Source organism: Balaenoptera borealis, assembly GCF_965194805.1.
Source record: "Balaenoptera borealis genome assembly, chromosome: 1".
NCBI classification, from domain to species: Eukaryota; Metazoa; Chordata; class Mammalia; order Artiodactyla; family Balaenopteridae; genus Balaenoptera; species Balaenoptera borealis.
The window spans coordinates 184,040,864-184,067,833 of NC_138860.1; the positions used below are offsets into that span (position 1 = coordinate 184,040,864).

Genomic DNA, 26,970 nt, shown 5'->3' on the forward strand with positions numbered 1-26,970 from the left:
TTGTTATACGCAATCATCTGTTTTATTTCAAAACATGTCTACACTGCATTGAGCACCAACACAGATGTGACCAAGAAACCCACAGTCCTGTCCCAGCAGGTGATGGGTCCAGTGTATGACTTGGGGTTGACTATTATTTTTCACAGTGAGAGAAAAAAAGAGAAGGTAGGAAAGATGAAACGAACATTATTCCCAACTCCTGTTCAGGAATCTGACAGATGATACAGAGGATATTTAAGAGATTTGTAAAGTTTTTCCAAAGACCCTTCTCCCCATCAGTTGATGTTCAAATATGGAACCTGGGCTGGTGAAGCAGCTGGACTTGAGTGACACTAGAGTATACTGTTTAAAATTACATCCACACATTACTGCAAAAGATAGAGGAACAGGCCATGCCAAAGTAGACTGATAGTTTACTTTTTCCTGTTTTATGAACCCGTACAAGTTTAGAGGCTATCAGAACTGTACAACCACAACTGTGATATAGCATCTGCTCGGTACAAAAATTTTTTGTGTAGGAGAAAGAATTCAGTTGACCTACGGGGAGAAGTGTCCTGAGTTGGATGGTGCCAATACAGAACTGTCAATTGTGGCCCCACAGAAATATGTGGGATCTCATAAAGACCAGAAATATCTTTCATTTTAAAATAAAGTCTCTAAATCCAGCTGCTTTTTAAAAACCAGTATTCCCATATCTTTCTTCCGAGGCAGAAAGTAAATGTTAGGAAACTGGCAGGTTCTCTTTCTCAGAGGCACACACAGGGTTTGGGGGTCACTGTGGTTCTCAGTTCCTGGAACACTTGAGCCTCTGGCACCATTGGGCCTTCAGCAGCCTCCTCGGCATCCAGGGCTGAGGTCCTCATATTCCAGAGCAAAGCAGCCAATCTGGAGGACTTGAGTCAGGGGGAAGAGAGAAGGTCACCCCTTTAGCTCTGGATCCCCATCATCTGAGGGAAGTGGAAGGGGGCAGGTAGAAGCAAACCTTTGTTTCATAAAGTCGTCACTGGAGCAGGCAGCCGAGCACACCGAGGCCCTGTCGGTGCCCTTGTTGTGAGACACAAAATGCCTTCCCCAAAGTACAGATTTCTGTTGATGATCTAAAATAGATACCTTTGAAATGATTTACCCAGACCAGTGAAAGGCAGTTGCTCATTACATATTATGTAAGTTTAGATTTTCTACTTGATTATTCACACCAAATCAGGCTTTAAAAACAGACCCAATTAGACTGGAATGCATACATTTCAACAGATCAGAAACTGCAAAATGCTTATGCCACTTACTGCCATAGCTTTACACCCAAGGACGCCATTGGTATAAATATTTCCAAATTCCTTTGCATTTTAACAACAACAGAGAACAATCAGAACAAAGACATGATTTCAGTTTCTAACATCGATTGGATTATATTGTCTACCTTAGTTACACATCAGATGACCTAGTTTTGCTCCGTTTTCTATGCATTTTGTCTTTTAAATCATCTTATACAAAATTTATATTAGAACAATTTTTTTTTCAAAAGACAAACGCTTAGAGAAGCAAGTCTTATGAATACTCTTTCCTTCCATTACTTTTGGCAAGTGGCGGAATCACCGTGGATTTTTGAGTGCAGTGGTGAAGCATTTCCACGGGTCATCTTCTCCACACGCTCAGGGATGGGGGGGGGAAGTCGGAAACTCTCTTTTTTAAAACATATTGGCAGGAGGGCACAATTCTTCAGCTCTTTAGGGCCTGTGAAAACAAAGAGAAAGGTGACGGTCACTTCTTTTACTGGCACCGTGACCAGTAATCCCGTAAGTCATTGTTCCTATTGTTCTTTGTCTACGTCTTCCAGTTCTGGATTATGGGGCTCTTCTCTGCCCGCTCAGCCCTCCTCCAGGCCTGGTCCTCACACCCAGGGTCAGATTCCCGGGCATTTCCAGACACATAAATCTGCAACTGTATTGCTAACTGTGTCCCTCGACCCCCCAGTTGTATAGCATTTATCCTTCCCCACCCAATCATATATTATCCCCCCAACAGATGGGTTTTCATTCAAGTTCACTTAGTTGGAAAATTAAGACAAGAGGTCAAATTTGGTGAGATCTCAATGGAAGTCAACTAAAGAGCCATCTCTGGCACTTTCTTGGAAATTTGTAAGGCCCCAAGTAGACACCTGTTCTTCTGGGGAAGCTTCAGGTGTAGTGCTTACGGAGGTTGGTGGCCTTTATTTGGAGGTTTCTATTAGTTCAAAGGTTGGAAATGGCTGCCCTCATTTACCTATCACACGGGCCTAAGATATTTACTTACGAGTACCTTCCTGACATTTTTCGAACAAACACAGTGATGATTCCACCAATGAATCCAATGGCTAGTAAGACCCCAACTACGATTCCAACCAGGGTCACTGTTGACAAGCCATCTGATTGAGAAGAAAAAAAAAGCATAAGCCCCAGATAAACAAATACACCAGCAATAAACAATGCCACTGGCCCACTGTAGATAACAAATGATGTTCTATGTTGTTTCTCCTGTATTCAGTGGGAGTTGACTTAGGAAGGGAGAAATGTTGGGTTATTCTAATCTCATATTATGAATGGAAAGTTTTCTGGGTCTCAAGATCTATCAAGCATACCACTCCTACTAGGTGGTTTCACTGTTAATTACTGGGTAGCGTTTGTGTACACACAGCTACTAAATTAGCTCCTATTTTCATTCTTAGGAATGATAAATTGTGATATGACACCATTTTCCATAGCTGTCATTAAGTGAATAGACTCATTTGCATTTTGCTTATTTTCAAATACAGGCTTTTCTCTCTTAAAAGAGGTTTGAAACCTGTTCTCAGAAGGTTTGTATTCTGCTCCCATTGACTACAATCCAGGAAAGCGTGTAATTCATCACAAAGATTAAGTTCAAAGAAACCTTTTTTAAAACATGAGAATATTTTGGTACCAAAATCTAACCCACCTTTCTCAACTGTTGTTGGGTTTTCTCCATCTGTTTTCCCTAAAAAGAGAGAGATGTAATGATATAGAATTATTAGGATTTAGTAACTATAATTTAACAATTGGCAGAAGATGAATTTACCCTAAATGGAAGGTAGCAAAACACAAGCAAAGAGGATAATTTCTTAAGTAAATTGGATCAGGGGATTTTTAAGCAAGCTCTGACATGATCTTGTTTCAAAACTATTATTATTGAATTTATGAATGCTTCTTCACACCTATGGGTCTGTAGTTCTTTTGTGAATGTTACTTTTTTTCTCACCCACTGTAGAGAGCAGTGTCAAGGAAACGGACCCATAGAGATCTTAAATAAATAGTCAAAGATTTCAGAGGTTAGGGTAACAAAAGAATCCAAGCCCCTTGATTCTTGGTCCAATGTCAAGATCATGGAAAACTCACCCATTATGATGAGGTCTATTTTGAAGAAACGTCATTCTGAGAGCAAAATGTTTTGGAAGTTGTGGTCAAGACTGTGATTTGCCTCGTGATATCAATTTCCTAGCAAAATCCAGATCTTACAGGGCACATGATTTTAATGAGAATATATCCTTTGTATTTATGGCACTATTATTGTAGCATTTCTATCTGCAGCTAAACTTAATCCAATAGTTACAATGTGAATATTCTCATTTACCAAGCATGTGAAGTTGTTTAATTATGAATACCTTCCTGTAAGTAATAAAACTGTGAGTTTCTTTCAGGTAATTTTACACAATTTATTTTAAAAAATAAAGGCCTTTTGTTTTGTTTCTCCCATCAACTTCTTTGTATACTGAGTCCTTCACTTCTCTGGGTGGTAGGTGTTTATGAAGAAGTCAAGAGGCCTCGATATAATGAGACAATGGAGAGAAGTGATGCAATCAGGCCCTTCCCTAGAAACTTAGTTCACAATTTGCAAAATACCAGATACCCAATAGCTTTCCTAATCAAAGGTGACACCAGCCAACCATCAGCTATAAGATGCCCTCTTTTTCTAACGGTTGAGTTGGAAAGAAGTCATCCACTCTGTACCAAATCCATCTTCAAAAAAAAGACATCTCTTCAAGATGGCCCCAGGGTATGGGTCCTTGAACCCAGCTCTCCCTGCATGAGCTGAACTCACAGCTCTACAGCATTTACGTGGAGCTCAAGCTGATCGCGCCAACCCAGTTGGGAGACTGGGAGATTGTTGGTTTTGAAGCCTGCCCAGGACAAAGGTGTCATCAAATCAACTCCCTAAATGTTATACCTGGCTGCCAACTACCAGTAGAGACAGGTCATGTCTTTTGAACATGGTAGCTGCATACTGGGCTCACAACATAACATTATCACCATCAATGACGTCATTCGTCACAAAATACATCACCGAAAATGAAGTTTGTGGAAGATTCATTACCAAATTAGAGTTTACTAGTCTTGTACCCGCTAGCTCCCTCCCAGTTATACCGACTGTGATCATGCAAGTGTGTCATACATATGGACATCATCAAACTGGGGCGTTTCATGGGAAAGACATCTGCTGCCCTAATAAAATTACCTCTTAAAAAACCAATTGTTGGGCTTCCCTGGTGGCGCAGTGGTTGAGAGTCTGCCTGCCAATGCAGGGGACACGGGTTCGAGACCTGGTCTGGGAAGATCCCACGTGCCGCAGAGCAACTAGGCCCGTGCGCCACAACTGCTGAGCCTGCGCGTCTGGAGCCTGTGCTCCGCAACAAGAGAGGCCGCGATAGTGAGAGGCCCGTGCACCGCGATGAAGAGTGGCCCCCGCTCGCCGCAACTAGAGAAAGCCCTCGCACAGAAACGAAGACCCAACACAGCCATAAATAAATAAATAAATAAAATTTAAAATAATAATAATAATAATAATAATTTTTTAAAAAAAGAATGCAAAATCTAAAAAAAAAAAAAAAACCAATTGTTTATAATTACATTTTAACTCACATGTGAAAATTTCTTGGAACACTGATGCATGAAGTGGGAATGCGCCATAATCACAGTTTTTGTGAAAGGGTGGGGTAGGGGACAGGACAAGAGAGTAACCATGAGTATTTTCCAGTTAATTGAGAATTTTTATTTTTAAGGAATAGGAGAAATATCCTGGTATGCTATAAAAACTAGTCAACTTGTAATGCTCCATTTTCTGCCGCTAATTAGCTGTGAACTCTTGTTACAAATGATCAATGCTTCTCCAAAATTTTGAAATGCTTTCCAATGACCAATTATCAATATATTGACGATTCTTTCCTTGCTTAGCCCTATTTGGTTCTCTCTGGTGTTTAATGTTAACCATTTCTTTAGCATCTTGGAGTAACCATAGGCTTTATTTTCAAAGCATGTTATAAAACTTTTGTTATCTTTGTGGTAAAATACACAACATAAACTTTACTATCTTCACCCTTTTTAAGTGTACTGTTTGATGGTATTAAGTACATTCACACTGTTGTGCAAACATCACCACCAGCCATCTCCAGAACTCCTTTTCATCTTGCAAAACTGACACTGTACCGATTCCCCACTCCCTCCTTCCCCCAGCCCTGGCAACAACCATTCTACTTTCTGTCTCTATGATTTTGACTACTCTATGTATCTCATCTAAGTGGAATCACTTAGTGACTTGGTGACTGGCTTATTCCATTTAGCCCTCAAGGTTCATCCATGTTGTAGCACCTGTGAGAATTTTCTTCCTTTTAAAGGCTGCATAATACTCCATTGTATGTATATGACACATTTTGTTTATCCAATCATCTGTCCGTGGATAATGGGGTTGCTTCCATGTTTTAGCTACTGTGTCTACTGCTGCTATGAACATGGGTGTACAAATATAACACATTTAAAAAATCTTCAGAAGTGCTACAGAGTTTTTAAAACCAGATTGGCGGTTGGGTCTGGAAATGCATATTAAACAGTAAGGGATAACTTTCTAAGTGTTCAGCTGTGCAACTGGTTTCAGGAACCACAGCTTTAGGGAAGGTCCTTATGTTTGCTTTCATTTAAAGATGAAAACACCTAACTATATAAAATGATTATAGAAAATTGCTTGAGTTAGCAAGCACTCATTGCAGTTATTAGAGGATTAGTTCCTTTTCTCTTCCACCCCTATCTACTACAAAATAAGGTATATTTTAAAAATATCCCAAACAACTGAATTTCTCTTAAGAAAGTTCTGGAAATAGGAGGCTCTTTCCCTTGCTAAGTTGTAATGGCAATGATCTTTCCTCATGCTCATTAGTGATGGTCTAAACCTCATAATAATGACAAAGACTCAAAGTTGTCCCAAAGAGTTTCACCTCAAGGGGTCCCATTCACTTTGCTGCAGGTACCAACTGTGAATCACAAGCACAACCCCAAATCCTGGTAAGACTGGTTTAGAGTAGATTCTTGCTTCATGTGTACAGACATGAACTCAGTGTAAGATGATAAATGTTAGCATAGAATCTACTAAGATTTACATAGGTTGCCTAAGTTTTACGCTTTTGGGTGTCAACACAAAGTTCTTAGTGTGGCATTATATCAGGTTAGGGTCAGCAATATGACACCAGTAGCTACCTAACTTGCCCCTGTGGAGGCATTATCACTAGTTGTCATTTAAGGTTAGAAAGCTGCCTTCAGCAACCCAATAAATACAAATTCTGATCCTACCACAGAAAGCTTGGTTCAAAATTTGTGCTTGCATTCCAATATGTGCCCTATTGATTATTATATTTGTTCGTGGATTTTTTGGAATACACTGATTATGCAAAAGAAGATCAACCCCTACCGGGGTGTCTGGTTTTCTTACCCGGGGACCGACTAGTTGCCACATTCGGGGCTGTGGTGCTCTGGCTTTGTCCTTGGGAGTGGGTTGTGCTTTCCGCAGTTGGCAGGTCCTCTTTGTGACCGTCTGTTATACTCTTTGTTCTTGTCGGCATCTATTAGAGATGTAAATGAGGCAAAACAGAAATAAAACCTAACGCTTTATACTCTGCCTTATAACAGAAATGGATTTAAGGTGGCATAAATGTATAATCTATATGATGACCTAAATTTAAAGTGGAAACAAGAAAACAAACATAAAGAAACAACAAGAATGGGGATAGGAATAAAATCCTGAAATAAATACCAAATGTTTAGCATGCTGACTTCCTAAGGTCTAAACTCCTCAGAAAATACTGGGGCTCGAGGCATTAATTCTTTCTCTTCCTTGAACTTGAATGGCACTTTTCCCCTGTAACATTTATTTGGCACATACTACGTTGTATTATTTTTAATGCCCTTCCTCCCCCAATCAGAGTGATAGTTAGCCTTTACTATTTGCCAGCCCCTCTAAATACCTTCTCATTTACACCACAAAAACCCCTAAGTAAATTCTATTATTAGCCCTATAGTATGAATAAGGCTTAGAGAGATCAGATAATATGCCCAAGCTCACAGAGCCAACAAGCAACAGAACAAGACTTGGAAATGGTTCTGTTGACTCCAAAGTTCATGCCAATGTAGCATTCAACAAATATGCTAGTGAGCACAGGCAACAAAAACAAACATAGATCAATGGGACTACATCAAACTTAAAAATTTTGTGCATCAAAGGACACAATCAACAGAGTGAAAAGGCAGTCTATGGAATGGGAGAAAATATTTGCAAATCAGATACTTTAATATCTGATTAAAGTATATAGAACTCCTACAACTCAATAACAAAAAAATCAAATAACTTGATTTAAAAAATGGGCAAAAGGACTTGACTTCCAGTCTTTTTTTTTTGGCTGTGCCGCACGGCATGCAGGATCTAAGTTCCCTGACCAGGGATCGAACCCATGCCCCCTGCAGTGGAAACACAGAGTCCTAACCACTGGACGACCAGGGAGTTCCCTGGGCAAAAGGACTTGAGTAGACAAATCTCCAAATATGATATGCAATGGCCAAAAAACATACAAAAGATGCTTAATATCACTAATCATCAGAGAAAAGCAAATCAAAACCACAATGAGATTATTGCCTCACACCTGTTAGGATGGCTACTATCAAAAGAACAGAAAATAACATGTTGGCAAGGATGTGGAGAAACTGGAACCATTGTGCACTGTTGGTAGAATGGTTGCAATCACTACGGAAAATAGAATGGAGGTCCTTAGAAAAATTAAAAATAGAGCTACCATATGATCCAGCAACCCCACTTCTGGGTGTACACCCAAAAGAATTAAAAGCAGGGTCTGGAAGAGATATTTGCACAACCATGTTCATAGCAGCACTATTCACAATAGCCAAGAGTTAGAAGCAATCCAAACGGATGAAGAAAATGTGGTACATACAATGGAATATTATTCAACCTCAAAAGGAAAAAAATTCTTACACATGCTACAATATGGATGAACACTGGGGACATTATGTTCAAGCATACTGAAATAAGCCAGTCACAAAATATCCTTGCATGTGATCACATACATATAATAAGTAACCTTGCATGTGATCACATACATATAATAAATATCCTGGCATGTGATCACATACATATAATAAGTAACCTTGCATGTGATCAAATACATATAATAAATATCCTTGCATGTGATCACATACATATAATAAATATCCTTGCATGTGATCACATACATATAATAAATATCCCTGCATGTGATCACTCACCAGAGCTGTCAAGCCAGCAGACTGATGGGGCTCTCCACCGGCACCTGGGGTCACTGTGTAATCTTCCACACGCAGGGTCGCCTTGTCTTTTTCCACACCTGTAGTCATGGCATCTTCTGGCCGGACTGTGCTGGCTGAAAAGGAAAGACTGAGTCAGACCTTAACGTGGAAATCATGTGGGCAGACCTAACTGGCCAGCTTCAGTCAGGTTATTTTCTTTTCATTTCTTTTGGGTATTTTTTTCTTTTTAGGATGGTTGTCATTCTGGCTTAACACAAACCATTCTACATACATACAACTGCCTGGTTATCTCCATTGTAAAAGAAAGGAAGATGGGAATATAAAAAGGTGAAGCAGGCAGCCCCTCCCTGGTATCCCACTGAGGTATGCTGGATGCGGGGTGTACACTTTGCCTTTTCAATAATGAACCTGATTCTTCCTGGTGCCATTTCATACAATGAATTAATGCATTCGGGTCAACTGAATATCATTTAGACCTAGAAGAATAACCTGGAAAGATTTCTAAAAATGCTAATTAGCAGGCTCTCTCCCAAACCTACTGAATCAGAATGTCCAAAAGCAGGGCCTCCTTCTTTTTAAAATCAATCTCACTCTCCATTTAATTTTGAGACTGTTGTCTGCTTGAATGATTAGAATCTCTGGCTCTGACCACAGACCTCATAGACGACACACAGTTCAACCTCTTCTTTTACGGTTGGGGTTATCGCCTACAGGGGAGATCAGTAATATACTTAAGGATGCCGAGATAACCAATAGAACTTTTAGTGCGCCCAGAGCTATACTAAAGAGAGACCTCACAGCCCCTGGCACTGGCTTTTCTGCATTACCACTGGATGAATGACCCCGTGTGCCAACGAGAAAGGTTTCCAGAGGAGGAGGGGATGGGTGGGGTGGGATTGCAGGTTGAATTCCAGGACTCGGGAGAGAACTAGAAGTGGCCTCTTCTTCACCCTCTACCTCAATGATCGGAGCTAATCCTGACCGAGTAGGAGCACCATCTCAACTCATCAAATAACCCTCTTCACAAGTTAAAACAAATCTGACTCATTGGTCATGGGTTCCCTCTCCAGACTCAGAGTGGCTCTGGAAGAAATTCCATGACTAAATGCAGTTGCAAAATAAGTGAGCACACACAGCCCAGGAGCAAGAGCGAGGGGGTGCTTGGAGACTTATGTGCTTAACTGAAGGGCAGATGTTCATATCTAGACAGTGCCTAAGTGAGTGATCTGGCCCTTGCCTTAAGATTCCTTATTTTTCCCATATTTAGATAGCTCAGCCAAAGTCACAGCTAATAAGTATTTGATCACAGCTTTTTTGCTGATGCATAGAGGAAGGAAACCTCTAGAGTAAGTTCTCTTGTTCCATAAGCCTTCTTTTTGCACTGAGGGTCCTAATCCAGTGCTGCCAATCGACGTTCTGGATGAGCCTCCCAAGCATATGCATTTATTTTTCATCTGGGGTGGGGGGAAAGGCTTTCACTAGTTAGCAATAACTGAATACCTCAGTGCCTGCAAATGGATTGCCTCCCTTTTTGGCTGGTTGCTGGGGTGGGGGTGGGGGTAGGGGTAGTGAGCGGCTCCTGCTAAGGATTTATGACCATAATCTCAGCAAATGTTGAATGTATTTTTTTTTTTTTTGGCTGCATTGGGTCTTCTTTGCTGCGCTCGGGCTTTCTCTAGTTGTGGGGGGTGGTGGCTTCTCTTGTGGAGCATGAGCTCTAGGTGCGCGGGCTTCAGTAGTTGTGGCACACGGGCTCAGTAGTTGTGGCACGCGGGCTTCAGTAGTTGTGGCTCGCAGGCTCAATAGTTGTGGCGCACGGGCTTAGTTGCTCCGCGGCATGTGGGATCTTCCCGGACCAGGGCTCGAACCCGTGTCCCCTGCATTGGCAGGAGGATTCTTAACCACTGTGCCACCAGGGAAGTCCCAAATGTTGAATGTAGTTATCAAGCTCAAGGGGAAATATCCCTTTGCTAGGCAAGCAGTCTTTATTAGAAAACTAAGCATCCTATTTTCTTTTTTTCCATTCCTGGTTTGAACTCAGTTAACAGACCATCCATTTAAAAAATGTTTTCTGGAGTGTTCAGCAAAATCACTTACTATATGGCATCCACTAGCTTTAAAAAGCAAAATAAAACCACCCTTGCTTTAAACAAATTAAGTACTGAATGAAGTTAGTTTGAATTCTTTCATAGAATGTTCAGTTCATTGAAAGCGTAACTTGATAAAAATTCCTTCTTGTTCTTTTCTACTCTTGGCCCACAGACCCAAGGACTAAAATTGCTCTGAATAGACAAAGGACATTTTATGAATGACACTCATGATTAAGAGGCATTTCTTTTGTCTCACTGCCCTGGCGTTCTTTTTGCTCCATGGGAAAGTTGATCTTTAACAAGAGTTGCTCAATTCTCCCTCTCATTATTTCGGCTGAAGGTTTTCCTGGGTGAAGGGTTCCTACGAGCCCAGCTGCTGAGTTTCCAGCCAGCATTTGACATCCTCTTCTCTTGAATGGCGAAATTCAAATCATGTATTGATGCCTTCGCTCCCCAATCCTTTTTTTCTTCCTAAGACACGTGTGTGCACAGGCAACACGCACAACTGTTTATATAAGTTCAGCGATGAACCGACAATAACAGAGTCTGTTCTGGAGCGGTGTCCCCTTACGCTCACATGAACACCTTTTTCCTGCCACACCCAGCCTCCTCCAGCCTGCCGGTCAGAACCAATGGAAGTTTCCAAATACGGCTGTAACCCATCCATTTGCTTTGGAATTTGTGTGTATGTGTTATTTTTTAAAAAGGTACTACCTCTAAGAAGATGATGTGATAATTTGATTTGATCTTAAGGTTTCTAAGTTTGAGAACAAATGAGCACTGAAGAGATGCTTATTGGGATAAAAGTGTTAATTATGAATCATTTTTATCTTAGCATTAAAGTCTAATAACTCCAAAGAAATTATTCTAGTTTCCATACATTTATGGGATGGCATTTCTTTTAAAATATTTTAGAATTTGGATGGACTACTAAATCACACTGTTACTGTGATTGTCTTGCAACAGTCCCAAATTCTTGATTAAAAGCCTTTGTGTAAGTGTTTTCAGTCTTGTGGTTTTATTTACGCTTCTCTGATTTGTGCTGGTGAGTTGTTCCATCTGTTTGCTGGCCGATGGGAGTGTCTTCTCTTGTGACCATTTTTCTCTTATGTTATTCACCTTTTTAAAATAATTTTTAAGTGCTCTCTATGCCTTAAGAATGTATTCTTTGGAATAGATGCTACAATCTTTTTTTTTAACTAATTGGCATGTCTCTTTTGTAAGTGGCAAGGTCCATCACTAGTCAAACTTATTAAGCTTGTTTTGTCCCTCTAATGTCATACTTACAAACCCTTCCTCAAGATTATGTAAATATTCATCTATATTTTCCTTAAGGTTCTTTCTATTTGTCTTGTGTTTATCTTAAAGCATGATGTAAAATGGGAATATAAATTTGATTTTCCCCCAAGGATTAAACTGTCATTTCAATAACTCCTCTTTTCCTCTCTGCTTCAAAACTAACTCTCATTGAGACAAATGGTTTCTTCCAAATACTGTGTCATGGTATTGGGAGAAACCTTTAGCACAAGGACCAGCCTAAATGACCTGGGCACTGCCGTCTGCCCCTGTGCCCCCTACATTCCACCGTCTGTCTGCAGACTCTTTCCAGAACTGATTCCTAAATCTGTGTTCCCCTCGCCATCATCTCCCTCTTCCTCTTCACATCAGCTGACCGCTGCTGAGCTAATTCTGTGCCAGGGATGTAGTTAGAATAAAACAGGGTGCAGAGAGCAAGCAAGGAGAGGGCGCCACACTCGAACAGAAGTGCACTGAGATCTTTCCAAGTCATAGGTTCTGCTGAGGGCAGGAGGAACAGCATTACAACAGCACCCTCTCTCCCATTTGTTCAGCAATGTAGGGTTTACATGACGTCTTCAGGCTGACTTTATATCACAAGGTGGGTTGCACTGGCATTTTTGTCCCCATTGATCAGATGAGGAAGGTGAGGTTGACAAAGGCCCTCCTTGACCAAACCTTAGTGAGGCTCCTCTGAGCCCTCTTCTCAATGAGGCCATGGCCTTAGGCTTCCGTGTCCATCATTGCAGAGCCCAGTTTCAGCAAGAACCCTGCTAAGTCAGGTTAGAGACAATCGCTCGACCCCTCGATACCTGATCAAGTTCCCCATCTCCCACCTTTGATGTCTAAGTCCCTGGACTGCCTTTAGCAAGAATCCTATAAGGCCAGTTTAGCAAGAATCCCCCCGAGGTCTCTTCTTCATAATTTTCCATCCACTGCCCCTCACTCTGCTCCTTGGCTACAAATCCCCAGCTGTCCTTATTGTATTTGAAGTTGAGCCCCATCTCTCTCCCCTATGGCAATAGTCTTGAATAAAGTTTTCCTACTGTTTGAACAAGTGCCAGAATAACTTTCTTTAACAAGGTCAGAAGTTAAACCATTTGCCAAGTTGGCCTGGCCAGTGAGTGGATGCAAAGCCAAGTGTTTTGCCTGCTCATTGGCTCCCAAGACCCTTTTGTGCTTCTATGACAGCTGTTGCCTGGCAAATGCCCACCCGCCCCGGGTTCTGACATCCTTCCTCTTCACCCCCATCCTCATCCTCCCTTAAATTATAATCCTGTAAAGAAGATGTGGCACATATATACAATGGAGTATTACTCAGCCATAAAAAGAAACAAAATTGAGCTATTTGTAGTGAGGTGGATGGACCTAGAGACTGTCATACAGAGTGAAGTAAGTCAGAAAGAGAAAAACAAATACCGTATGCTAACACATATATATGGAATCTAAAAAAAAAAAGTTCTGAAGAACCTAGGGGCAGGACAGGCGTAAAGATGCAGATGTAGAGAATGGACTTGAGGACGCAGGGAGGGGGGAGGGTAAGCTGGGACGAAGTGAGAGAGTGGCATGGACATATATACACTACCAAATGTAAAAGAAATAGCTAGTGGGAAGCAGCCGCATAGCACAGGGAGATCAATTCGGTGCTTTGTGACCACCTAGAAGGGTGGGATAGGGAGGGTGGGAGGGAGATGCAAGAAGGAGGAGATATGGGGATATATGTATATGTATAGCTGATTCACTTTGTTATAAAGCAGAAACTAACACACCACTGTAAAGCAATTATACTCCAATAAAGATGTTTAAAAAAAAAGATTAACATAAGATTACATTAACAATGAAAAATGTAAATTATGCACCCAAATAAATTGAATTACAGTATCCAATGTCTTCATAAAAAAAAAAATTATAATCCTGGTTGTCGGAAGCAGTTGCTTCCTTGGGCATCTCACCTCCTCTTATGAAATCCCATCTGTTAGAATCCCCCAGTCAAATTATTTAGTGACCACAACCTCTATTTCCTCAAATGAGTCCCCTTCTCGGACTAAGCATCCAGAAGTGGCAGGTTAGAAGTCAGGTGTGATCTGCCTTACAAAGGCTGTATTTCTCAGAGCAGAGGTTCTCTTGCTTCTACAAACAAAGGAGGCAGCAACGATGCAGACTGGAGCCTTCCGGAGGTTCACCTCTATCTCCTTGAATATTTACTGCACACCTACTATATGCTGGGCCCCATTCTGGGCACTGGAGACAGAGGCGTGAACCAGGTGAGGTCTCCACTCTCGTGGATTTGGGTACTGTTGTGGTGGAGTGCGGGTACTGACAACAAGCAGACAAACAGGGAGAATCTCAAGACAGTGTACCCCCTTCAGGTCCCTGCTCACAGGGCGCTTTCTCGGGAGGCCTTCCTGACCGCCCATGGAAATCAGTACCCCCCTCCCCACACACTAGTATTAGCAAATATTTGTATATTCACTGATCGACTGTCCCACTAGAACATAAGCTCAGTAAAGGCTGTTTCACCTCAATGTCCCCATTGCCTACGATACTGGCACAGGGAAGGCACTCAGTACACATTTGTTGAATGACTGAGTGATCTCCAGGTAGGTGAAGAGCTGGTCTAACTAACCCTGAAGCCCAGAATGAGCTTGGAGCACCACACACTCCAGAAACAGGGTGATCAGTGTGGCTGGATGGTAAGAAAAGGAGAGACCGGGGAGGTGTGGAGGGCCCGTCTGGTGGAACTCTGCAAGGAAGGCGTCTTGATTTCAACTGGAGTAGTAAGGAAGCCAGGAGATGCTCTGAGTCGGGGCAGGACATAACCCCAGTCCCAGGAACCACTCTTAGTGCCATGGAATAGGTGTGGGTGTCGGGGATGGTGCCGGGGTCAGACGGAAGCTGAGAGATCACTTAGACTGTTGTTCAGGCAGAAGCGGGTGGTGTTTGCACCAGGACAGAGCAGTGGGAAGGGAAAGAACTGGACGGGTAATGGCTGGAAAGCATCTGAAGTCATTACCCCAACAATCAGAAATAAATATGAAACCTCAGCAGCGAGACTTCATTTTACCACCTGCTGCAGCTCTGTGGATAACAACATTTATTTTATTTTTTTAAAGTCTTTTATTGAATTTGTTATAATATTGCTTCTATTTTATGGGTTTTGGGGTTTGTTTTGGTTTTTTGGCCGTGAGACATGCGGGATCTTTGCTCCCCGACCAGGGATCGAACCCTTACCCTCTGCATTAGAAGGCACAGTCCTAACCATTGGACCACCAGGGAAGTCCTGATAACAACATTTAGAGTATGAATCGGTGAACTGAGAAAAGTAGGATGTTCCCACATGATGCTGAGTCCTTTACTGGATTTCACCTTGTCTTATCAGGACAGCCACAGAAGTCTCCTACATAAGTTTAGGTAAAGAGCCTCTGCCCCATTGCCATCTCCACATGAGGAAGAAGTTCCCTGTGGTCCTATTTCTGCTGACCTGAAGCTTCAGAATCCAACAGCTGGAGATTAAAGTGGGAAAGTTGATTTTAAAAGAAGTCAAGCTGAGTTAGCCCCAGGGTTTCAAAGAAAACCGGTGGTGTTAGCCAATAGACTAAGGCATCTTTCATGTTGTCTGGATTTTCTAGCATCTTGAGCTGCTCCAGCATCTAAATGCACAAATGAAGACGGAAGTCATCCATCTTTGAAGATGGATGACTGCATGGCCTTGGAATGATTTTTGTGGCCATCGAGAAGTAGAATGCTCTTTTTCTTTTCTTGCAACATCCTAGGAAGTTCTGGATTTTCCCTGTAGGAGAAACTGTAAGATAACTGACAAACAAATAATCCCAATTAAATTTGGGAGAATGTAATGCTTTTAGAGGGAGGTCAAAACATCTATTTAGAAAACAAAACCAAAAATACCTGCTTCCGTTTCTTTGCCCAGACACTGGCTTTTATACATTATTTTTCTATCATGTCTCAAACTGTGCTCAGAAGCCCAAAAATAAACACACCCCAAACTGCAGAGGGGTGTCAACCTCCAACATTTTCCAACATTCTGCAGACCACCCACTGTGATCACCGAGATAGTCAGATCTTTGTACAGTCTTTCATCTCCATTCAAGACATCCCCAATTTAGCTGTTTGATGGCACTCCTTTCGTTAACACGATGAGGGTTTCTGCAGCCGGAAGAAAGGTGTACGGACTTTGCTTTTATTTACCACATCTTTTGAGGGACCCCTCTGGTCCCATAGGCTGGCCCACATCCTGACTTGTACAGAAGACTTTCTGTGGAATATTGAAAGCCATTTGCTGACCCAGACCCTCAACTCCTGGCAGACCCCGGGTTGTGGTCAGTACAATCACTGATGTGGCCTGTGGGCTTCCCACCTACCTCCACCCCTTCCAAGGATCCTGGTAAATTGCTTACTGGATCACAGTTTGGCCATGGAGAATCTAGGCAACTCCTAGAAGTCTGGCCACACCACTCAGTACCCCACAGCAACACACGTGCTCTTAATTTTCCTCCAGGCAAAACAGTACAGCCTCCAGCCCACAAAGCCCCATATTCCCCATGCCTGGCACCAGGGTTAAGTATTTAGCAGATGTTTGCTGAGTGACTGACTGAATGAGTACACTTACAGCCAAGTAGCAGATGTCTTTTGAGTTCCCCCTTACCTTGTATTATTCCCACCACGGTCCACCCTGCTTCACCCAAGAGTTGTTCAATGCCTTCCCCTGATGAAAGAGACAGCAGGGCTGAAAAGAGGACACTTCCCCTACGAGGATGAACTTGGCTGCTCTGCCGTTTGATTTTTAATGAGCAGCAGCCGGTCCACTCATTGCGTCCGGTCCTGTCAGCCCATGCAGGCTGAGGCTGAGACTGCCCGCTGTCAGCATCGGGGCTGCGTGCCTCTCCCATAAAACTCAAGAGAAACATGTCATGCCTGCAGAGATCAGACAAGTGTCACTAGTTCCTCTAGAGAAATCAGAAGAAATGCTACCCATTAAGATTTGGAGCAGTGAACATTCCCCTGGCTTCAGAGAAGGGGAGGTTATGCTCAATGCCCCAAGGGGCATTTTTCTTTGACTCCTCTGGGTCACCTCCCAAAGCTGAAGGCAGCGTTCTGAAAGTCTCTGCTGCTGAACATGGCAATAAAGAAAGGAGAGGGGCCAGTGATGGCTGGGGACTCCTGTTTCATTTCAGAAGCAAGGACTCACACCGCTCACTGGCAGGTGGAAGGTGCAGGACACGCAGTCCATAAGACAGGTCTCCCAACCGCATCCATTCTCTTCCCTTCGATGGGGGAAAAGGAATTGAGACCTAGTGTGTACCTTTCACGAATCTTCGCAATCAATCTCCGTGACCATCCACGAGGTAGGTATTTTAATAATGGCGACTATTTTATAGGAGAACGTGCGCAACGTTTGTGCCAAGCACTCTCTTTTGATCTTCACAAAAGCCTTGCAGACTAACATCATCCTCATTTTGTAAATGAGGATGGTGGAGCTGAGAGTAATCTACCCGTGTAGCCAGCAAGGGGTGATGCAGGGGTTACACATCAAAAGATGTGTCATCAACTACTGAGCCTGCGCGTCTGGAGCCTGTGCTCCGCGACGGGAGAGGCTGCGACAGTGAGAGGCCCGCGCACCGCGATGAAGAGTGGCCCCCGCTTGCCATGACTAGAGAAAGCCCTCGCACAGAAACGAAGACCCAACACAGCCATAAATAAAATAAATAAATAAAATTAAAAAAAAAAAAAAAATCCTCTCCTTCTTCGTGCCTCCATGTGTATTGACATCTAAAAACAAAAAAACAAAAAAACAAAACAAAAAAAAAAGATGTGTCAGACTCCAAAGAAATCCCCCAGCTCTAACCACTCTGTTACACAGCCTTTATGTGTATTGGTTACTTTTCCACAGCTCCCACTCATTCTCCTCCCCCACTCAGCTCCATCACTGCCCACCCAAACCCTACCTACTCTTCATGGCCCAGGGAAAACACCTCTTTCTTCAGAGCCCACCCGCACCCTCCCGAGGTGCCAGGAGAAACTAATCTCCTCTACATTAGTGTAGGGCTTGATAACATCGCATTCACGACTTTCTCCCTACTAGCATTTATCAATTTATCAAACTTCTTGAGGGCAGCATTCCTTTCTGCTGTAAGTCTATGGCCCAGCCACTAGCATAGTCTCTGATAACTGAATGAACAAATGAATGAATAAATATTTACACTTTTCAGGACTCAGGAGAATGAATCAACTTACCCACTCACCCCAACCTCAAAGAGGCCTCAGGACCCTTCAAATACCAAAACTCGAGGCTGTTGGTTACAACCTCAACCAAGATTACTCAACCTGGGGAGAGGTTTCTCTCTTGACCAAGAGAGGAATGTTCTCAGTAAAAAGAGGAAATGAGTCCACAGTTTTGTAGACTGGAATCAACACCTCTGTAATAACTTCTCTGGAACCTGGCCGGGGCCTGCAGTCCTGCACAAAGAGGCCACCTCCTAGGGTGGACCGCTTAGTACTTGAATAACCAAACAACTAAAGCGGGCTTTAGAAGTGCTGGCCTGGAGCGCAGCATCTCAATGGGATGATGGGGTGTTTGGGAAACACTCACCATCTGCTCGGAAACTGAGCTTGTGATTCACGCAGGGCTGTCAGCTGAGCGGGCCCTGATTTTGCAACAGTGAAAAGAGAAGCCCCTTCGGCTCTGACCTCACCATCCACCCATGCACAGATATCCTGCACAGACAGCCCAGCTGTGAGCCCCTACAGGAATGCACAGTATGTAGCTGTGTTTCCACTATCTGCCCTTGGCCTTGAGCCTAAGTCTATTTCTTCTGAGCCTCCTTGCCATCTTTCTCCCTTGTTCCCAAGAATGGGGAATTCAGGCAGCAAACTTTGTGTCCGGGGCTTATTTCTGATGCCATTTTCGTTGAGATCTCCCTAGGTACCCATCAGATACATCAGATTGGATGTCTTACTAGTACCTTAAACTCACTGTGTCTATAAGACAATGCATAACCTCCTGTTCCTTCTCATCACCTTGGTTCCTAATCTCTCATCCCTCCAATCTGATTTCTATCACCTGCCTTCTTGCCATTCCTGCCAAATGGATTGGGCCACTGTGTTTCTTCCCTCTTCCTCTTGCCAAATGTTTACTACGTACCAACCATATGTTCTTTTAAGTGCTGAATAAGACGGGTCCTGCTCTCTTCTCTAAAGAGCAAGAGATGTACACAAATAATTAAAATACAGTGATAAGAACAGCCAAAGCGATCTTGAAAAAGAACAAAGAGAAGGACTCACACTTCCCAATTTCAGAACTTACTACAAAACTACAGTAATCAAGACCATGTGGTTCCAGCATAAGGATAGACGTATAGATCAATGGAATAGAACTGAGAGTCCAGAAATAAACCCACACTTTTATGGGCAATTGATTTTGACAAAGGTACCAAGATAATTCAGTGGAAAGAACTGTCAACAAAATGGTGCTGAGACCACTAGATATCTTCATGCAAAAGAATGGCGTTGGACCTCTATTTCACACCATGATTAATTCATAAAAAATTAATTTCAAATGACTCAAAGACCTCAGCATAAGAGTTACAACTACACAGCTGTTGGAAGAAAACATAAGAGTAAATCTTTGTGACCTTGGATTAGGCAATGGCTTCCTAGAAAAGACACCAACAGTATAGGCAACAAAAGAAAAAAATAGATAAATTAGACTTCATCAAAATTTAAAAAAATTTGTGCTTCAGTGGATGCTATCAAGAGATTGAAAAGCCAGCTCATAGAATGGGAGGAATATTTGCAATTCATATGTCTGATAAAGGTCTAGTATCCAGAATATACACAGAATTCAACAATAAAAAATGACAACCCTATTTTAAAATGAGCAAAAGAGACAAATAGATATTTCTCCAAAGAAGATATATAAATGGCCTTTAAGCACATGAAAAGAAGTGCGACGTCATTGGTCATTAGGGGAATGCAAATCAAAATTATAATGAGATACCACTCCATACCCACCAGGATGGCTACTATTTAAAAAAAAAACACTCAACCAAATGGAAAATAACAAGTGTTGGCAAGGATGTAGAGAAATTGGAACCTTTTTTGCATTGTTGGAAGAATGTAAAATGGTGCAGCTGCTTTGGAAAACAGTTTGGCAGTTCCTCAAAAAGTTAAACACAGAGTTACCATAAGACCTGGCAATTCTACTCCTAGGGACATACTTGAGAGAAAGGAAAGCATATGTCCACACAAAGACTTGTACATGAATGTTCATAGCAGCATTATTCATAATAGCCCCAAAATGGAAACAACCCAAATGTCCATCAATGGGTGAATGGCTAAACAAAATGCAGTATAGCCATATCATAGAATATTATTCTGCCATAAAAAGGAATAAAATTCGGACTCATGCTACAACATGGATGAACCTTGAAAACACCATGCTAAGTGAAAGCCAGACACAAAAGACCACATATTGTATGATGACATTTATATGAAATACCTAAAATAGGCAAACCCATAAAGACAGAAAGCAGATTAGTGGTTGCTAGGGGGTGAGGGAGGGGGAAATGGGAGCAACTGCTAATGGTGTGGGGCTTTGGAGGAGGCGGTGATGAAAATATTCTAATAGTGACAGTGGTGATGGTTGTACAACTCTCTGAATATACTAAAAACCACTGGATTGTTTCATTTAAAGGGGTAATTTTATGCCATGAGAATTACATATCAATAAAAAATTTTAAAGCAGTGATGAGTGGTGTAAGAGGTGAATAAGAAGAAATCAGAAAATGAGGAAAGAATAAGAAGAAATCTGGAGATACTGAGCTACAAGTCTTGCTGGCTCTTATTCCCCCAAATCTGATCTCATTCCCCCTTCTTCTGTAACCACACTTAGTCTCTTTATCTCCTGACTCTCCCCCTCCCCCAAGACTAGTCCCATAAACTAGATTCAATCCCATATGGTGTCCTTGTCATTAAGTTTTCTTCTGGCAATCACTATTCATGGCCCAATCTGCTCCCATTTGCCTATTGCCTACAGAAAAAGGTCTACCTCCCACTCAACATGGACTCAGCCTTCTCCCTGATTTCCAGCCCTCCCCAACTTAACACCCATGACTCCAGCCAGCCTTCATGGCTTTTCCCAGCCCTGGGTGCCCACACCTCTTCCCACACAAACTCCAGGTTGTTCTAATTTCCACGCATTTTTTCAAGCAGTCTTTCTTGCCAGGATTGCCCTTCCCTGCCACCCTGCCCAACCAACCCCACCATTTTTCACAGCCAAGATCAAGTCCCATCTTCCCCACAAGGGTTTTTCCAGCTCCTGAAGCCCACAAGAATCTCATCTCCAAACCAGCAGCAGGAAATGGTGTGTGCCACGCAGGACATGACTTTTGTGCTGCCTTGTCTGGATACACCACACACACATCTGCTTTGCCTCTCTGTGTGAGCTGCAGCCCCACTGTATGATTCTGTTCTAACTCTTAAAGTTCTTAATAATATGTGTGCTCTATAAATGTTTAAGGGAACAGGGATCATGTCCTTTAGTTAGGTACCCCAACGTCAGTCTAGTTCTTCAATCTGAATTATGTATCCAACGAATAACAAGTGGAGTTACTGCTGTAAAAGTTACTTGAAATCAACCTGCTGACATCTCTGAGTGTCCTTGGCGGCCACAACCCTAAGCATAGCTGGCTGTTGTGCTGAATGTTTAGGGGTGTGGGCTCTGGGGTTGGGCTGCCTGGAGTCAAGTCTCACCATTGCTATTTTCTAGCTCTGTGTCTGTGTGTAAGTTACTGAAGCTCTCTGAGCCTCTTTACCCATCTATAAAATACAAACAGTTCCTACTTTGTCGGTCTGTTGTGTGGATTAAATGAAGTAGGGCTTGGAAGGTGCTTGACACTAAGCACTCGGTAACTGTTGGCTGTTATTATAGAGTTACTTCTATGAATACAACCCATCCAGAATCTAGTTCCTTTAGTTTTACAGATTCAGAAATTTAATCTTATTACAGGGTGATCTAGCTCAGATGAAACTGTTTCACCCTAGCCAAGCTCATAAGAGGCCAGGAAATCAAATAGCTTATTTAGAATGGGAAATAGTTTCCCAATGCTTTCTACCCATATTTGCTATTCAAGGCGTGCCCTTCTCAAGAGTGAAATACCTGAAATGCTGTCTGGAGCAGATAGAACAAAGTCTGGGGTGAAGCAGTTGGGTGGAATACATTTCCAGACTGTGAAAGAACAGGGATCCCTAATTCACAGGAACACCTTGACTGAGATCAGAAGCCACCAGATAAGACATCTTGCGTACTAGCCGTTAGCAAAGATAACGTTTGCCTCTCCTGACTCACAAAGAAGTTAGTAAGTAAATATTTGTTAAATAAAGGCATTCCTTGGGCAAGGCAGGTTTCACGTCATCTAGTCCTTATTCCTTTCCCCTCCCTGTCTAGATTCTAGGCAAATAGACTCCCTTCTCCTCTGGGCAGGATACCATTCACTGGATCACAGCTTTGCTTATATTAGCTGAGTTTTACTCACCCAGATGGAGACAGTGTGATGAATTACAGGAAATGCTTCGTTCTCATCAGTAACATGTTGACGCATCTTCTAGTGGCCCTTCCCTGCTTCCCACCTATGTTCCATATAACTGTCATTCCCCTGCCTGATACAAATGTAACAGTGACAATTCTTACCTCCCCCGCTCCGGGGGGGAGGGACCTCAGTGACCTCTCTCTACTGCCTGGAGCCCTGGAAGCCCTGACCCTCTGGACAGAGGTCGAGAGCACACCTTCCTCCGGAAAGGTGATTATCCTACTGGTAGGTTTGTTGTTTTTTTGGTTTGTGGGTGTTTTTTTTCCCTGCATAAAATTTAGTGTTGCCCTGACAATTTCAGTTTGCAGCTCCTCAGGCAACTAGGTGAATGAGGTGGGCAGGTCTGCAAATTTCCCTCTGAACTTTAGCCCGATTCCCCTCAAAGAATTAAGCCCATCTCCTCTGAGCAATTCCCGAGGCAAAGACACTCGGCCTGATGAAATGGCGGGAGAGCCTGCCCATCCCTACCTGTTGAAGTTCAAGGGAATGCTTGCCGTGGACAAGCCACCATGAGCAGGCTGGTTGGTGGGTGCTGGGGTGAGACAGAGGGAAGGAAACAGCCACCTTATTTTCCTGCCTTGGAGAAGGTTGGCAGAATCCCGGTTGTTCCCTAACCTGGCTCCATCTCAGAGGCCTCAGATAAAATGCTTGATCACTTTCCTTCCCCAAAAAGTTTTAAGACATCAGTAGGGAAAGATTCAGAACTCCAATCAAAAGGTGCTTTTATCTCCTGCCCACCCTACGGGAATCCTAAGACTTATCTCAGTAACCCACCCGTTCCCCCCCCAATCATTTGACTCTCTTCCAACAAAACACTCTCACTGGATATTTCTTTGGAATAGCCAAGGAATGGCAGGTTCCTTGGAGAGCCTTACAGGATCTGATTTAGCTTCCTCAAGTGAGTTTCAAAAGGGTACTGCCAAGTACATGAGACTTTTCTCTCTCTACACCCTCCCCCGTAATATTTCCACAAGTGGTAACCTGGCATGCCTGCTCTTGGAAGCCAGAAATATGACAAATATTCAGATAAGCCAGTGGAATTTAAAGCACACTTCGTCGTTTTGCTGGTGAGGACTCCAGTGCGTGCTTTACGCGAGGTGTGCCTCCTCCAAAACTGCGTGGAGTTCAAATCCAGCACTTCAGGAGATGATGAATTACTATCTGGGGAATGAATTAATGAATCCTAGTTTAAGGTACTGTGACATCTTCATTCTTAAAGGAGTATTATGGTTAAGTATTCAATGTAAAGAACTTTTTATACCTTAAAAAAACTTTGTTTTCATGTTTAAGGAGTTTAAAGCAAGGTTAACCTTTAATTTCAAGTTCAATCTTCTTCTCCTCCTTTTTTTTTTTCTTCAGTGTGTAATGTAGCAAAAAAAGCTTGAGGTTTGGAGTTAGGCCCATTTTTTGAATCCCGGTTCTGGCATATTCTGAAGATAATAATGGATAATTCAAGGCCTTGTGATGATTAAATGAGGGAACTGTGACATTCCTAGCACATGGTGGGGGATGGGAATGGGAGGGAGGTGGTGTCCTTCCTACTTGGCCACACCATCCACTGTCACTCCAAGGTTTGGGGTCTCTGTAATTCTCAGTATAGAGTTACTCACCGGCCACTCATTACGGAGGCCAGAGAATGAGAAGGGGCCGTGTACCTCTGCTCAGCCTGGGTTCCTCCCTATTTGCCATGTCCCAACTTAGCCTTCTTATGCTTGGATACTTTTTAAAAATGTGCTTTTCTATATTAAATGCTATCTTGGATCTCATACGCCAGTGTAATGGATAGCCTCCCTCACGAAGGCTCTAACAGACCTGAGATGCTTTACGTGCAACAAAAACTCTTAGCAACTCGTGAAGATTTCCGAGCATCCGAAACTGGCAAGAGTTTTGGGGAAATCACAGGGAAATTTGTTCACCGCATGATTAATCCTGGGTGGACTGGTCCCGGAAAAGCACATGTGGGTTTTCAGCAAGCGGCAGCCTGCAGAATTTCACAAAATAAACAACCTCATGAAGAGGCCCGTGTACGTGTTTTGGATGAAAGTTCAGAGTGAGGGTAGGGCCTGACAAAGGAGGAAAATGCCAGATGTGTGGACAGCAGAGCTCCTTTGAATCCACTAACATCCCAAGAGACAACACATGGGACCAGATTATACAACTGAACCAGATTATAACACTAGATGAGGGAAGCCCAGTGGGGAGTAGACTTCCATGAGAAGGATAATAAAATTCATCACTGTAATTACCCCCAGCCCAGCTCCCCAACAAGAGCCCACAATGGCTCAGCTCAAAGAAGTTATTCATCCATATTCAAGTTGCCTCACTCATTATCCTCAGACAAAGCCTCCTCCTGGGCCTCAAATCCTCGCCAGCAGCCCAGCAACTCTGCATTGACACACAGCCCCCAGGGAGGGGGTCCGGGGGTGCTTCTGTCTTTAGCAATCGAGTTGCTAGTACTAGGGGTGGCTGGTTTTTTTCAGACAAGGTTTACCACTTCTTTTTAGGAGAACCGTTGATATTCGGGACTGTCTTTAAGATAATTACGGCTAACCCTTCCCTGGGAGAAAACAGAGGATGCCGCCCAGCGGCCGTCTTTCCTGGGCAGAGCTGGGAAGCGGCTCAGTTTGCGGGCCTCCCACACCTTGCCCCGCTGAGCACAAAATGTTGTCATTTGCACACCGTCTTGCCAAAAAGGAAATGTAACTGAAACACGGAGCCATGTATATCGCCCTGGAGAGAGAAGTTCCAAAGATAGGACTGCCGCGAATAGCTCACGGCCCTGCAAAGAGAGCTGCTCAGTCTCCCCGAAGCGGACGGCCCGGCAGAGAGTAATAGACCCTATATCACTTCCCTAGGGCTGGGTATAATTGTCTTTGTGTGGAGTCCTCCCTCAAACCCCTCCCTTCAAGCAGGATTCTTCTGGCACCAGGCTTACCTCCATCCTCAATTTGGAAAATGAAAAAGAGTTTAATTTCCTCAACCTCCGACTCCAAAGATCACAAGTTAGCTTACAACGCCTTGGACCAATATTCAGTGAGCAACCACTGTGGTGCCAGATATTGTTTGGCCCTGGGGATCAAGGCGAAGACATAGCTGTGTCCATGGGAGCTTACATTCTACTGTGGAAATGGATTAAAAATAAAAACCCAAGAAAAATTAAACACTGACCAATGTGCACGGATGCCACAAACACAGCACACTGAGCCAGGAAGAGGCAAGATGAGAAGATGTAGGAGAAAGAGGGAAAGGGGAGGAGACGATGCAGATAATGGGCAGGCAGAGCTCCCATCATCAGATCCAGTGGAGCGAAGGTCTAAGGAGTCACCAACACTCAGTCACTGGCGCTCCTGGCCAAATTCGACACATGGCCCCAAAGGAACTTAAACCTCAATGTTCACAATCGTCCTCCACTCCCTCACGCACTCAGGACCCTCCACTTCAGTCCTTTCCTCACACACTATCCTCTTCCAATGGGTCTCCACTGGTAGGGTCCTGAGTGTGTCCAACGTGCCCTCCTACAGGGTATAAGACCTGGCAGCCCCCCAGAGGGAGGCAGTCGCAGCACAGGGGAATTCCACCCCCGGCCCCTGTCCCTCCCGATTCCCTGGGCTCAGTTTCTTCTGAGGCCATGGGCGGTCCTCCAATACACAGCCCTGTAGGAAAGCCCAGCGCCGCCAGTGGAAGGCTCCTGGCGGCTACCCTTCCACTCTATCTCTCAGGAGCCATCAGGCGGTGGGCCGCCACCGAGGGAGACCCCTTCTGCTCCCCACCTGCTGCCTGTGGATTCGGGGTCTCCTCCTGGCACCCCGCTCAGCTCTTTCTCTGCGACCCGGCACCAGCAAAACCGCTGTCTCTCGTTCTCCCAGGTCCTCCGGACTCGTGCGCACACATACACTGCCAGCTCGCCTCTTCTCTCCCGGGCAACCTCAAATACCAGGCCCGGGCATTCTCGCAAGTCCCAGCTCGCTCGTCCCCGCCAGCAGCTGCAGGGAGCCCCGCCTGCTGGGTCTTACCTCCTTCTGCCAGGACCCAGAGCGATGCGCTTCCCAAAACGAAGAACAGAACTGGCACCTTCCACATTTTCTTAGTTGACTTGCTCTTTGGGGGGCCGAGCAGCTCGTTTCTGTGCTGGGGGAAGATTCTGAAAAAAGCTCCTCAGCCAGAGGCCCTCGCTTGATGGAGCGCGAGACTGGGGGCTGGAAAATGCGGGGAGCAAAAGTCCCAGCGCGGGAGGGGTCCCCGCCTTCGCCCGCAGCGGCCGCCGGAGGAGCAAACTTTGCAGTTGGGAACTTTCGGATCAGAGTCAGCATTTATCTCTCCCGACGAGGGCGAGGGCGGGGACAGCCCGCGCGGTAAGGTGGTCCCAGTTCGGGG

The 26,970-nt window shown here is 43.7% G+C and overlaps 1 protein-coding gene across 3 annotated transcripts; it reads right to left on the minus strand.

Annotated features, from left to right (window-relative positions):
- PDPN (podoplanin) lies at window positions 1–26,970 on the minus strand. 3 transcript variants are annotated; one of them, XM_082382572.1, is made up of 6 exons: window positions 26,610–26,970; window positions 8,586–8,719; window positions 6,745–6,874; window positions 2,950–2,988; window positions 2,296–2,401; window positions 1–1,731 (listed from the first exon to the last, which is right to left on the minus strand). In XM_082382572.1, exons 1-6 carry the CDS (start codon window positions 26,674–26,676, stop codon window positions 1,725–1,727), a joined length of 483 nt encoding a protein of 160 aa, XP_082238698.1. In that variant the 5' UTR covers window positions 26,677–26,970; the 3' UTR covers window positions 1–1,724. The 3 variants fall into 3 exon arrangements, with proteins under 3 accessions (XP_082238698.1, XP_082238697.1, XP_082238699.1); XM_082382571.1 differs by having other exon boundaries at window positions 2,290–2,401; window positions 26,610–26,955; XM_082382573.1 differs by lacking the exon at window positions 26,610–26,970 and adding an exon at window positions 26,367–26,524 and having other exon boundaries at window positions 2,290–2,401.

Bases quoted from the DNA above. Each gene is read 5' to 3' on its own strand.
- PDPN (XM_082382571.1), bottom strand. From the start codon at position 26,676: ATGTGGAAGGTGCCAGTTCTGTTCTTCGTTTTGGGAAGCGCATCGCTC. The intron at 2,989-6,744 runs GTAAGAAAACCA...CTCTCTTTTTAG, and splicing joins GGCAACTAGTCGGTCCCCGG to GGAAAACAGATGGAGAAAAC. The intron at 2,402-2,949 runs GTGGGTTAGATT...CTTCTCAATCAG, and splicing joins CCCAACAACAGTTGAGAAAG to ATGGCTTGTCAACAGTGACC.